The 14,039-nt window shown below is 34.0% G+C and overlaps 1 protein-coding gene across 1 annotated transcript in view; it reads right to left on the bottom strand.

The window, feature by feature from the left end:
* Pof1b (POF1B actin binding protein) overlaps positions 1-14,039 on the bottom strand; it is a 65,583-nt gene that overhangs the window by 25,246 nt on the left and 26,298 nt on the right. The window contains exons 4-5 of the mRNA XM_035449725.1: positions 11,398-11,499; positions 7,374-7,547 (exon numbers count right to left, since the gene is read on the bottom strand). Of these exons, the coding sequence (XP_035305616.1) occupies positions 7,374-7,547; positions 11,398-11,499 (276 nt within the window). The remainder of the gene's footprint in view (positions 1-7,373; positions 7,548-11,397; positions 11,500-14,039) is intronic.

Raw genomic sequence — 14,039 nt, 5'->3', positions numbered from 1 at the left:
GTAACATTCAATTCTTGAATATAGTTGCTTAAATGAAACACTACAATAAATAAATATATCGGTTTCCAATTATCACCAAATTTTATTTTTTCCTAATTTTATAATTTGTGTGTGTGTGTGTGTGTGTGTGTGTGTGTGTGTGTGTGTGCATCTATGGGTGGGTCTGTGTATATGCCTTTGAAGGTCAGAAGACATTGTCAAATCACTTGAGCTGGCAGTTGTGAACTACCTAACATGGGTGATGCAAACTGAAGCAAACTCAGGTCCTCTTCAAGAGCAGTACATGTTCTTAACTGTTGAGCCATCTCTCCAGCCCACAACATTTTTTTCCTATCTGCCTACTGTGGGTAAATAAAATGTGAATTATTTCAATTATGCTGATTATAGAAGAATTACTATCACTTAAATGAAAGTTCATTTGATTCATTAGTGTATATTAAAGTTAGACTAAAACAAACTATTCAATCCAGTGGCCTTTATATGTTTTTATCTAATTCTTCACTTTTTATTTGGATTGGATATCTAGTCAATCAGATATGAAAAGAAAGTAGCTCTTGGCCAAAAAAAGTTAAGAGACATGACAGACATTTAAACTCTCTGACACAAATTATTATGACTACTGTCCTAACTCAAACATATTTTATTGGCCTCATTTCTTTGCTATTAATCTGTCTGACACTGTTGGCTACCATGTCTATCATCCAAAGACTTGCTCCGGAGAGCAACAGCTTAGGTCATTGTGTTTATTGTCTTTATTTTGAACATGGAATGAAGAAATAAGTATTTCAAATTTGACTGCTGATACTTCCTTTACAACCTCTCTGTTGAATAAATACCCTAAAAGTCCATGCATACAGAGACAAATGGAAGGACCAGAACTCAAGCAAAGGACAGGCACTCATAACCCTGTCTGTATTAAGAAAATCAGTTTATGAAACACAGATCAGCTAACATAAATGCTGAATACAAACCACAGTATATTTTCATCATAGTTGTATAATGAAATGTATATTCATAGGCCATAGTCCTATCTGTTTTCCCTTAAAAAAATCTAACTGATTTCCTTAAAAGGAATGTAGATTCATGTTTTGAAAAGTCTGGATTAGAGAACTGGAGAGATGACTCATGTCTCAAATTCAAAATCAGAAATACTCTTTTAAAATAAATAAAGAAACCAGAGCCACTGAGTTTGTTCAGTGGGCAAAGGTGTTTGCCTCCAAGCCCAATGTCCTGCATACAATCCCCAGGACCTATGTGGTTGCAGGAGAGAATAGATTCTTGCAAATTGTTCTCTGACCTCCATGTGTGCTCCTGTGGCATGTGTCTGCCCTCTCTCTACAAACAAACAAACAAACAAACAAACAAACAATACATAAATAAATGTTAAAATTAAAAAGGAAGAAGAAAAGTCTGGGTGAATATCCCACAGTGTTGTCTTGACTATATATACTACGGAGTTAATTCCCTAGAGCGGTAAAAGTTGTATGTTAAACAGTGTAAAGTCTCCTATGTGAAGTCATGGAGTGGATGAAATAGCATTTAATATTAATATTAATATCATACTATGTTTATATGTCATAGAACTTACAAGTTGTACACATAGATTTATATAGATAATATTCTATATAAAACTCTTTTTTTTGATTTTTTGAGACAGGGTTTCTCTGTGGCTTTGGAGGCTGTCCTGGAACTAGCTCTTGTAGACCAGGCTGGTCTCCAACTCACAGAGATCCACCTGTCTCTGCCTCCCGAGTGCTGGGATTAAAGGCACGTGCCACCAACGCCCGGCCTATACAAAACTTTTAAACACTCATATGAACATTGTATCTCTGGTTCCCAAAATTTTCTTTGCTTTACCAATAGTGGGATTCATTATTCTACACCTATAAACATATCTAAAGATTTTCTGTCTCCATGAAAACCAAAACTTGCCATTTAATAAAGCTAATTGAATTCTTACACAATTATCTTGAATTGTTTTAATACTCTTTTCCCTAACATAGGCCTTGCTATCTTAACTGTTCTCTTCCAGGAATTAAACAAATTTAAGTCTAAAGAAACCATTGCAGTAAGCTTCCTGAAGACATTTCAGACAAAGGATTTGACAATAAGAGATATGTTATATTGACGTTGACAAAAACAGAAGTTTTGAAGACACTGCATCCCTAGAGTAGCTTGGCTTTCCGTTAGCAAAAGTGAACAGGTTTGTTCCTTTTACTACCTGCCATGTCTCCAAGAAGGCTTCCCAGAAGACTCAAGGTAAACAGAAGAGAGTGCATAGATGTTACAAAGAGTTATTTGTCTTCATTATGAACTCCATCTGCAGGACAATTTCTACTTATGTACACCCGCACGTGTATGTTGTAGTGCGTATGTGTGTGGGAGGTGGGAGCTGAGCACATGTGCACAGATGCCAGAAGCCAATATTAGGTGGTTTTCTCAATTACTCTCCCTCTCATTTATTGAGGCACAGTCTCTCAATGAATCCAGAGCTCACCAATTTGGCTAGAACACCTGTTTAGAAAGTCCCACAGATATTCCTGTGTTTACTTTCCCAGAGTGGGGATTCCAGGCACAAGCAGACATGTCTAGGTTTTTTGGGAGGTCTCTGGAGATTCGAACACAGGTCTTCATGCTTCTGTGGCAAGGACTTTGTTGACTCAGCCATCTCCTCAGCCACCCTCTAACTATACAATAACTTCTAAAACGAGTTCAGCTGAACTTGTTCTTATCACTTACTGTGTGAAATTATCTATGTCTTGTTAATAATTGAAATTGATCACATCATGCTATTCTTAGTTTTCCCCAAAAGAGGATACATGACAAGAGACATTTTAGAATATTAAGCTAAAATTATGAGGCTAGAGACAACCATGGGGCACATTCATACAATCATTTTGTGAAAATACTGTGAAACCAGATTTGGGTTTACCTATATTTTTTGTTTGTTTTGTTTTTAATCAATACTTTTTGCTTTGGGAAAATATTTTCTAGTTCATTATTTAAGTTGCCATTTAAGTTACAATACAAACTAATAAAAAATATTTTAAAGCAAAACATTTCTTTAAGTAGTATTCTGCACTAGTGAAATAGTGCAGTGGTAGAGCATGTTTAGCATGTATAGGCGTTTAAGTTTGACCATAAACACCAAAAAGTGTTTTACAAAAGTGTTACAGAAAAGTGTTCTATCAGTGATGCTTTAAAAAACCTGAGGTGTTAGACTGGGGCAGTAAAAAGTTACAGTTTGGTATTTTTTTTCTTTTGTGGGTGTTGTTTTATTGTTTTCTTGGAGGGGGGTTATTGTTGTACTGTTCTGTTTTAAACCAAAATTTTAATTTAATTTAGAATCAATCTTATTTTACATATCAATCCCAGTTTCCTCTCCCTCCCATCCTCCCAAGCCCCTCACTGACCCCTTCATCCCACTCCCCCCATCCACTCCCCAGGGAGGGTGAGGCCTTACATGGGGGATCATCAAAGTCCGGCACATCATTTGGGGGAGGCCCTAGGCCTTCCTCCATGTATCTGGGCTGAGAGAGTATCCCTCCATGGGAATGGGATCCCAAAGTCTGCGTGCACTAGGGACAAATACTGGTTCCACTCCCAGAGGTTCCATAGACTGCACAGGCCTCCTAACTGTCATCCATGTTCAGGGGGCCTGGTTTGGTCCGATGCTGGTTCCCCAGCTTTCAGACTGGGGTCTGTGAGCTCTCACTAGGTCAGGTCAGCTGTTTCTGTGGGTTTCTGCAGCATGGTCTTGACCCCTTTGCTGATCCCTCCTCCTTCTCAACAACATGTTTTTTTTTGTTGTTTTTTTTTTTTGTTTTTTTTTTAAGAAAGAACTTAAAAATTGGATGGGTGGAGGAGGAGGAGAAGATCTGGAAGGACTTGGAATAGGAGAAAAATATGATCAAATATATATTTAAATCCAAAAATTGTTTTGAATAATAAAACTATAGCAAAAAATAGGTAAAACTACAGCTTTTAAAAATGAGTTCAATTTGTATCTGGTCTGCAATGTTTTCAGGAGATTCTTCCAACTACATGTCACACCTACAGGGGACATGTGAATACCAAGGTGCTCCTTTATCCATCTTCTTTGTATACCTCATTGTTATCCTCAAAAAGTACCAATCAGACAGAAAAGTTGTATATATTAGCTTAATAATATCAAATACTCATATTTATAAAAGTACTCATATTTTCACAAAGGTATATTGAAATTGCAAAGTGTAGTGTAAATAATGAAGCTGAAGGGGCTACATAAGTCACATAAATATGATAATTATTTTCGAAGTAGATAATAATATCAGCTGGTCATATATATTATCATTTAAACTGTGAAATAATGGATATCATTGCAATACCGTTGCTTCTAGCCAAAATTTTGAATCCCATAATACTGCTTCCATCTTTGAAAATTGTGTCTTATTCCAGTTTTATCACCATTAATCTAATTTAGGCTTCATTATTTTCAAAGAATTTCTTCCATGACATTTTTACATGTCTTCGTAGTTTATGGAAATCTTCCCTCATGTATTTCTTTTAGACTTTCTGTCAATTCTGTGAGGTAGATATAACTATCAAAATTTAATGAAGGAGAATGTTACAGAGATATTCGATATTATCAAGATAAATAGCCTAAAATATAAAGTGCTGGATATGAAACTTAGATCTTCTTACCCTGAAGCTAATATAGACTATTACATCACCAATCCATCTCCAGTGTCAAAATTTTCTTACCTTTTGTATGAAATTCGGATCTAATACATGCTAACTGTGTAAGTCTATACAAGTAACTTAATTTCTTCAAACTTTAGTTTCTTTATGTGAACAAAAAGACAATAGTAATACCTTCCTAATATGATCATTATGAGAATATTAAACAATATGCTAGTTTACTTGGCACAAAGCTACCCTAGTCAACCTTCTAAAGTACTACTTTTAGGACTTCCTGACCTAGCTTTAATGAACCATGTTAACACTTCAACCTAGAGTGTCCTTGTCATTCCATTCTATTCAGATCAAACAACTGACTATTGCTCTTGTTTGTTTCTTTACTCTCTCTCTCTCTCTCTCTCTCTCTCTCTCTCTCTCTGTGTGTGTGTGTGTGTGTGTGTGTGTGTGTGTGCATGTGCATGTGTGTGATACATATGTGTGTGAATGTATGTGAATGTGTCCCATATGTGCCACTACCTGCATTTAGACATCAGAAGAAAACCAAGTGTAAGGCCTTGCATTCCACCTTGTTTGAAAAAGGATCATTAGGTGTTTCCCACTGCATATACCAGCCTACCTGACCCACATGCTTCCAGGGATTCTCCTACCTGCCAAAGGAGCAGGTAGGAGAGGATTACAGATTTGCACACTGTTGCCTGGCTTCACAGTTCTGAGGATCTGAACTCAGGTGTTCATGCTTGAATGGCAAATGCTTTACAAACCTGCTGAGCTATCTCCATAGCCCACAGAATATACTTCTCCAAACCTGTAATATGACCCATTTGATTTTTTCTTCCTTAGCCATTGTCTCCATGTAACACCATGATACAAATGTAGAAATAGTGCTCATTTTTCAAAGTCTAGGTCAATTTCCACCTCCTGAAAACACCCTTGATCTCCCAGTTGAAATTAATTTCTTCTTTCTTTTTCTCTCAAAACACGTTGTTTGATCTATCTTAAGGAAGATGCCAACATTTTGCTTTGCATTAAATTTTAGGTGCTTCCACTTTCCTCTATTGGAGGAAACCAAGGCAAAGCAAAATTAAAGATTAAATTGAAATGTGCAGAGGTATTTCTATTTGGTCAATCATGACCTATAAAATAACAATTTCAAATGATTTAATCTAATAACATGGCTATTTTTGTCATCACAAATCCATGTAAGAAATTTCACACACTACTCTAGAGGCTAATGTTTCCATGCAGTCAGAGGAAAGATAATTCTGGGCTGTTTTATATAGGAAAAACATGAATTTTGAATTATTTCTAGCCATTTTTTACCAATATGGCCAAAGTGTGTATTTTTAAGTATCAGAAATAATCCTGTGTGTATTTAATATAAAACAAGTCTAATTCCTGTATTGGAAGCTAATTTTCTTTTTAATTTCATTTTAATAATTTCCTTTCTTATTCCTTTACATTCTCCAAATAATTGTCTATAAGAGAGGTCAGTTTTAAATTGGAGTAAGCACAAACAGCATCTAACTCCCTGTTATTTCAGTCATTATCATTAGTTTTTACCAGATCGAGGAAAATCATTTTTTCCTATTATCACTTATGCAGCAGATATTTACAAGACTCCAAAGTCTTCACAACATAAATTAGTCACCCAAGATTGTATCCAAGGAGGTTTCTCCTTAGCAACTAAGTTTTGGTTTCTATTTTGTTATAGTACACAATAAAGCATAAGTATATTTTGACTTGAATTAGAATAATGTATTCTCAAAGAATATATACAGCAACTAATTACCAGCTTGTGAAATGATATCATTAACAATCATCTCAGATGATAGCATTTGCAACTCCTTGTTCATTTGAATATTATATCTCATGAAAATGTGTAGCACTGAACAACTGTTCCATTCATTTCTAAGTATCAGTTATCAGTTACAATTAAATATTCATGAGTCAAGTCATAACTTCATACATTTAATTAATGAACCTGTCTTATTTTGTCTTTTGAGAGGGGTCTGGATAGTTGTTTTTAAAATGTTGTAAAAACACAAATACCAGGGGTGAATTAGACTGGGCAATTCTAGAGAGCTCACCTGGTGGTGAGAACAGGGGGAACTGTCAGTTGACCAACCCTGCAGCTGCCTAGGTCCAGAATCAGGGTTATGACTTGGGCTGCCACAACATCCACCTCATCTGTGATCTGCTGGAACATGTGAAGGGGCCTGACCCACAGACCCAAAGCTGCAGGATCTCCACAGCACAGGTCAACAACAGGATATCCCAGAAAAGTCTCAGTGAGGACCCAACCAGAGGCCTCAAACCAGATCAATGACTCTTTGCAACAAACACTTGCAAGTAAGGCTATATGGACAAAGGAGTTCACAGTGTGACTTATAGTGTCACACTGTAGCTTCCATAGATTTTTTTTTTTTATTTTTTCCTTTTTTCTCTTAATTTTTTTTTTGTATTGGGGAGGGGTTGCAGGGGCGGAGGTTGGATGTGAAGGGACTGGGAAATGAATGGAATCAAGAAGCATGATGTGAAAGACATATAGAATAAATTTAAAAGAAAGTAAAAAATATCCACAAATACCACTGGCATAATTCCTAAATGTTTGAATGAAAATTTAATATGAGTGACAGAATACTGGTGTAAGAAATATTCAAGAACTTTGCAAGTATTCAGCTGACTGATCTTACCTGTTCATGTATCTGGCTTTGCCCACCATGACAGAGTTCATGCCCAATATTTGAGTCATTTTCTGTTATGCATTGGATTTGATGGCTAGAATGAGATTGTTGACAATGTGGAGAGTGTATGATCTGGGGTTGCTGGATGACATGATGATGACATTGTATTTGAGGACAACATTCCTAAAACACATATTCAAAAAATAACCACTTAAAATCAGAACTACTATGAATCAAGAAAAATTTAAAACAAATTTGAAAGCCACAATGTATCTGTCATAAAATAAGTAAAGATATGTAAATTTACAATTTTCATTAGTGATATATTATTTAATTTATACATTGAGAAATTTTCATTGAATTTTGCTTTTATGTATTAGTTGCCATGACCATCAAAGTACTTATATAGATATGCCGTTGAATTATATGTCTAATTAAATATTGTAGTTGTATGTAATTCTAAAATTATAATGAATATTAATTGAGCTTTGTTTGATGATTCAACAGGTACTGAAGCACCTAATTACATAATAAAAAATTAGAAAATAATACAATACAGTGATTTTCAATATCCAGAAGTATGCTTGTCTCCCTACTGAGGAAGCAATGATCTCATGCTTATGAAAATTGAGAAGAGGCTTTTATTTTTCAAACATTGAAAACCACTGAATGGTGATTTTAATCTGGAAAATGTAAGACCTTGCTCTAATTCTACCAGATACTCTTATTCAAACATCGCTTTCATTGATTTTCTGCGTGGAGTAAATGTATTGTTGGTAAATTTTGTAGTAAAAAGTGAGGGATAAACGTGTATTACGATGATTAGATCAGTGTTGATACCATAATTCAATTTTATTATTACATATCTTACTACATTTGAACATAGAAATAGTATTTTCTCAATGATGGCAAAAAGTCAGATGAGGTACTTCTAGTGACAAAACTAATTAATGAAAAATGTGACTGCTATTCATGATTTCTACCTCAGACTCTCTAGGAGTGAGGCTTCGTTTATTCCGACAATGAGAAAATCTGGAATTTGCTTTTAAACACAATCTATTTCACCTGCTTGTTTATGTCATGACTTTTTTCTTAGAAGTACAGTAAAGAAACTAACATTTACATATATCCATTGTGTGCACTTCAGGTATACCTGAACATGTCTATAGTATGTTGTTATTATTCGGCTTTGAAAAGAGTCTGCTTAAAAGCCTGCTTTTCAAAAAAGATCACTTAAGTTTTTAGTCATAATGTGATAGTCACTCACATATAGTCAAGTTTGAAAATATAAATTCAGTGTAAATTTTCTTTTGGAAAATAAAAGTTGACTTTTATTGAAAAGTAATGTGATCCAACAATTTAGACTTTTAGATGAAACAATTTTCAAACTATGTCAAATAAAAACAATACCAAAAATACCAAGGTGCAGAACAGCAAAGAGTATTTTTGTCTGGCTTAACATATAAAATAATCTACAGACAATATATATATATATATATATATATATATATATATATATATATTATCATATGAATAGAGTGACAAACTTCCAATAGTGGTTATTAAAAAAAACTAGACCCATGAAGGCCCAAATAGAGAAGTCAAGTACCAGAAATATTAGTGTTGTTTTTAATATTGTTTTTATACACTGAAACTTCTTACTTTATATGAATTGCTTTTTAGATACATAAATTATTTTGAAATAAAGAAAAATATATGAGGAAGCATATATTATAAATATGAACTGTCTCAGTAGATATGATATATAAAGGTCATAGAAACAGTTCTTGGCATTCCTTTCCTTAGACTGTTTAAATATGACTCATTTTACAAGTATGATAGCACTGAGATATTTCCAGTTTAGCAAACTAACCATATGCTTTAATCAACTTTGCTACAAATTTGACAGATAAATACATTATCTGTTCTTTTATGTTGTAAAATGTTGCCATGTAGTGTTGGGACTTTAAAAAAATATGTTTACTGTTTTCAGTCTTGGTGTTAAGATGGAAGTCAGAGCTTCATACACTCAAGTGATTTTACAGCTCCAGCTCTTATTTCAACTACCAAAGTTATTGTTTTAACAGAAAATATTCATATGGAGATCATATTTTGAAGTATATCATAATCTAAACTTTAATGCACAAAATATCAAACAATTATGATCTATCAGAAGTCATTTCTTTAGATAGAGAGGAAAAGAGTCGTAATACAAATATTTTGAAAGGATAGTTATCTTGCAACTGGCACTACTTTACCAACATTTTACTACAAAGGCCTCTTTTTTTCTTGGAGTCTAATTTCAGTAGTTAGTTGTATTTAATTCAGTTACAAGTGCCAGTAAATTGTTGCATTTGGACGTTAACTTTGTCTAGCATGTCATGGTATAGCTTCTATTGCTGAGGAAACAATAAAACAACAAATCATCTTTGTTCCACTTGCACAGGTAATTGTATTTTGGACAGCTTGCATAGCAGCTATAAAACTCACAAACCATTAAAATTATTAGTGAGAAAAAGTGACCACAGTCAAATAATGATATCAACAGTAAGCAAAAGCAGTGTTCTTAAAGTTCTCTTTCTTGTCTCAGCTGCACAAGTGCTAAGACAATGTATAGAATAGTCAAGATTGTATTCTAGAGGCAATGGAAAAGCTGTTCATTCTCATTAAAACAGTAACTTGAAAGCAGCATTAAATGACGTACCCCTAAATACTCTTTTCTACTTAAAATGTGTGAAACATAATTTTTGATAGCCATGTTGAATAAATATAAATGCAATTTGATAGCTTTAGAAAACATCACTTGGAAGATCAGAAACATCCAGTGAAGTTTTTCTACTCGATATCTTAGTGTTGGGCTCTTCTTCTGGAACACTTGTGTTTAATGCCCCAGATCTTTAGACACTATTTGGTTTAACAAGCAAACCAAAAAGTAGACATTTTGATGGTTATCATTCTGAAAATTTATGTCGTTTCATTTTTACTGGGCATAAAATAAGGAATAGCATGTTATTCCCTACAAGTCTACTAACAACTGCCAATAAGTGCTTATAAAAATAGAGCATGCTCGAGTGCCAAGAAGTTTTAAAACAAATGCAATACATTTTCAGTGTGTTTCATTTATAAGTGAAAAAATGATTTTGTTATCCTAACTGATTTTATAATATTTAGCTGTCTATTATGTACTGAATTGTTACCCATACTCCAAATTTATGATGATGTTCTAAGTCCCAGGAATACAGCATTTGCTTTTTAAAAAGATGGTCTTTTCAGGCAGAAACAATGTGGAGTGGTATCAATTTACTAGGGTGGGATCCAATTCAATATGACCGATGTCCTTATAAAATTGAGAAATTTGACACAGAGTCAGCCATGCAGAGAGGGATGTTGATATGAAGATGCACATGTAGGGCACCATGTGATAACAGGGAGGTTGGAATGTTATTATGCAATCAAAAGAGTGCCTGAGACTTCCACAAGCTAAGCTGACAACAAAAAGGATTCCTTCCCTGAGAGTTCTAGAAGGATGATGGTCTTGTTCTACACAGTAGTTTTTGATTTCTGCTTTATATAATTGTGAGACAATACAACTCTCTCTTTAAAGCACCCAACTAAAATGCTACTTAAAGCTTCAGTATTCTGTATATTTCAGAATATTTTACTTTCCTGTTCATACGTACTGTTCATTTAAGTCTAAGCATATTAAAATAGTGAAGATAACATTATAGCCTTTAATATTATTTTTTGTAAACCAGTTTAAAATAAAACACATAATATATATTAAGTTCAGTTTGTACCATTAACTTTTTATGTAACTTCATAAAAGTTTCCCTTTCAGTAAAATATACTTCACAATAAAATAAATATAAAAATATTAAGGATAGCATGAAGAGCTGTAATCATGTTGAAACAGTACAACTCATAGTGGTCTTGCCTGGTACTTGATAATTGAGTATTATTCCAGTTCTATTAAAATATTCATAATTCAAAAATGTATACTTGTAAAACAAGTTCTAAAATAGTTATTACTTACCTGATCTGTATTTAGCTTCTCCACTTTTCTTATTGTTTTTTCATAAATTACATTGTTTCCTGGGAAGAAGTGACCTCCTCTTAGGAAAGGAGACAATGGTTCCTAATAAGAAATTAAATAGCATGTTTTGATTTAAAAGGTGTAGTTTTCATAGGAACTCTAACACATATCCTGTATATAATAGGCTCTGAGGTAGTAAGAGATTTTAGGAAGATAATGGAATGATTCATCAATAAGCTTCTTCCAGGAGAAAGAAATAATTTTAAAAACAGTCCAATGAGAACAATTTGAATTCGTTTTATTTTTCCTAGTTCTGTGGGAGAGATTTGAAGAAAGTAGGAAGGATAGCATTTGTCTTTCTGAGTGAGAAATGGGTGGGAAGTCCAAAGCAGATTGGGTTTCACGGTTTTCTCCATCCATTGGCTCTAAGGCAGGACACAGTAAGTTTCTTCTAAGGTAGTCTAGCATGAGGTCAATAGCATTTAAACTGGAGTCATGGGCAGGTTTCTTTCTACACAAAGGCATTGTTAGAGAAACTTAGAATAAATATAAATCAGTCCTACTAAACCATAAAATAGGTAGAACTTCATTATTTTCCCAGGACTCAGTTTGAATGTCATTGAAGGGTACAATTCCTATTTGTAATGATAATTAAGGCTAAGATTCTCAGTACAACATATGTTTTGAGAACTGAGAGCACAAGCTGTAAGAGCCACTGTGTCTCTGTATAATCAACTAAACTGCTGTAGTATTAGCCAAGTGCTTAGAAGATGTCAGTCAGAGAAATAAAGTCCTGTGATATGTCTCAGATGGAAAGACTAATGAATCAGACAAGGAGTCCAAAATCAATGTAGTGTGCATCACATTCTTTTCCCGTACTTTTATTTTCTTTTTGAGAAAGGGCCTCACTATAGCCCTGGCTACCCTGAAACTGTCTATGCATATCTTTCTGGCCTTGAACTCATGCTTACCTCTGACTCCAAGTGCCAGGGAAGTCAAGGTGAATGCCACCACACCCAGTTTCTCCCTTCTGATTTTGAGTCATGAGGTTGTTTAATTCGTTGACTCGTCACAAAACAAAGCTGTTTTATTTGTTTTTAACATACTTATAGAAGATAAAATTGCTAGTATACAGGAGAGATTGTTGATTGGAAAACACTATAATTATGCTCAGCTATTAGACTAACTGGCCTAAAAGACTGATTTTTAAGAAAGGAAGAAATTCTGCTCAAGTCTGCAGATCCAGATTTCTCAATGAACATATTAGAAGTGATGGTTATGATCATACAATTACTTAAAAAATAAGACTCTCCCCCTGAAAAACAAACTATAACTAGGAAGTCTTAGAAAGTTTTAGAATTAAGGCAGAGAAACATCAATGAAATCAGAGGGAGATTTTCTCAGCAAATTAGTAATAAATTTAAACAAAAAATGCTCTGGAGAGATCATTGGGTGAGAATCACAAAGCAGATTGGATTTTAGCTGCTGTGAACCCATTAATTCAGTCAGTGGGAGCAGGATTAATGGAAAAGAAAGATATGATGTCATAAAACCAGAGTTAACAGTTCTTTCTTTATCATCTATATTCAGTGAGTGGCTAGTTAGGTAAGGAAGGCACTAACCTGAGTTCAAAGTGCTTATCACAAGAATCAAGTGAAATAATGTATTTTGTCATTTTATACATTGACTTTTAATGTACAAAAAGACAGTTTTGAAGTTAAAGAAAGTATTGACTCTGCATATTCAATAGTAGATAAAGCAAAGATTTAATTAGAATGTAACTATTATCTTGATTGAGAATTTTCTAAAAGAGGAAAACAAATGAGAGTTTTTTTCTATGAAACATAACTCATTTTAAATCATTGCCTATTATTAGTGTTTTTCAAGAAGAATGAAGCTAAGATTTATGAACTACTGATTCTCTTTAGAGTATATTTTGGTTTTCCTGATGAAATGACATTTTTAAAAAACTCATTCAAATTTAGATTATTGTGTTCTCAAACCTATAAGGAAAAAATATTCTTATGAATAATTACTGTAGAAAAACAAATCAGCTGAAACCTTTAATCAGGCATTTTAGAGATCTTAACTGTCGAGGAGCTCAACAGTTTTACTGCTTTGGTATCTCCTTTTCTTCAGTATCTACATTTGATTTCGTGCCAAATCCACCCTAAAAATTAGCAGGTGTTTTCAACATGGTTGATGTTATAACTTTAATTGTTACTTTCAATACCTCTGGCAGTAGTTCTCACATTTAACAAAGTGTGTAATTCCCAACATCTATTGCACTGTTCCCAGGCCACAAAGCTATAATGGAGAAACATTTTTTAAAAGCAAAATAAAAATTTGTTCATTACAAGTTCAAGTTATTCAGTTTCAAGTATTGCCCCCAGGCTTTATGATCACACTTGGATTAATCAAATTCTATAACTGTGGTCCCAAAGCCTTTTATTTTCCATAACCCTGTCCTCGAGCTCCTTCACTCCTTTCCTTCTGGAGAAAACCAAATTAACTTAGTTAATGTGATCTCACCATGTTTTTCCACACTGCAAAAAGCAAAAACAAAAACATTCTGCTCCTTCCAGCTCATCAAAGAGGAATTAATACCTTCGTTTTCCTAAAGTTGCATCTCTACATGTACC

This window comes from Cricetulus griseus, chromosome X (assembly GCF_003668045.3).
Source record: "Cricetulus griseus strain 17A/GY chromosome X, alternate assembly CriGri-PICRH-1.0, whole genome shotgun sequence".
NCBI lineage: Eukaryota > Metazoa > Chordata > Mammalia > Rodentia > Cricetidae > Cricetulus > Cricetulus griseus.
Note: the sequence above shows the minus strand (reverse complement) of the source record. Positions and strands in the feature narration are given on the sequence as shown.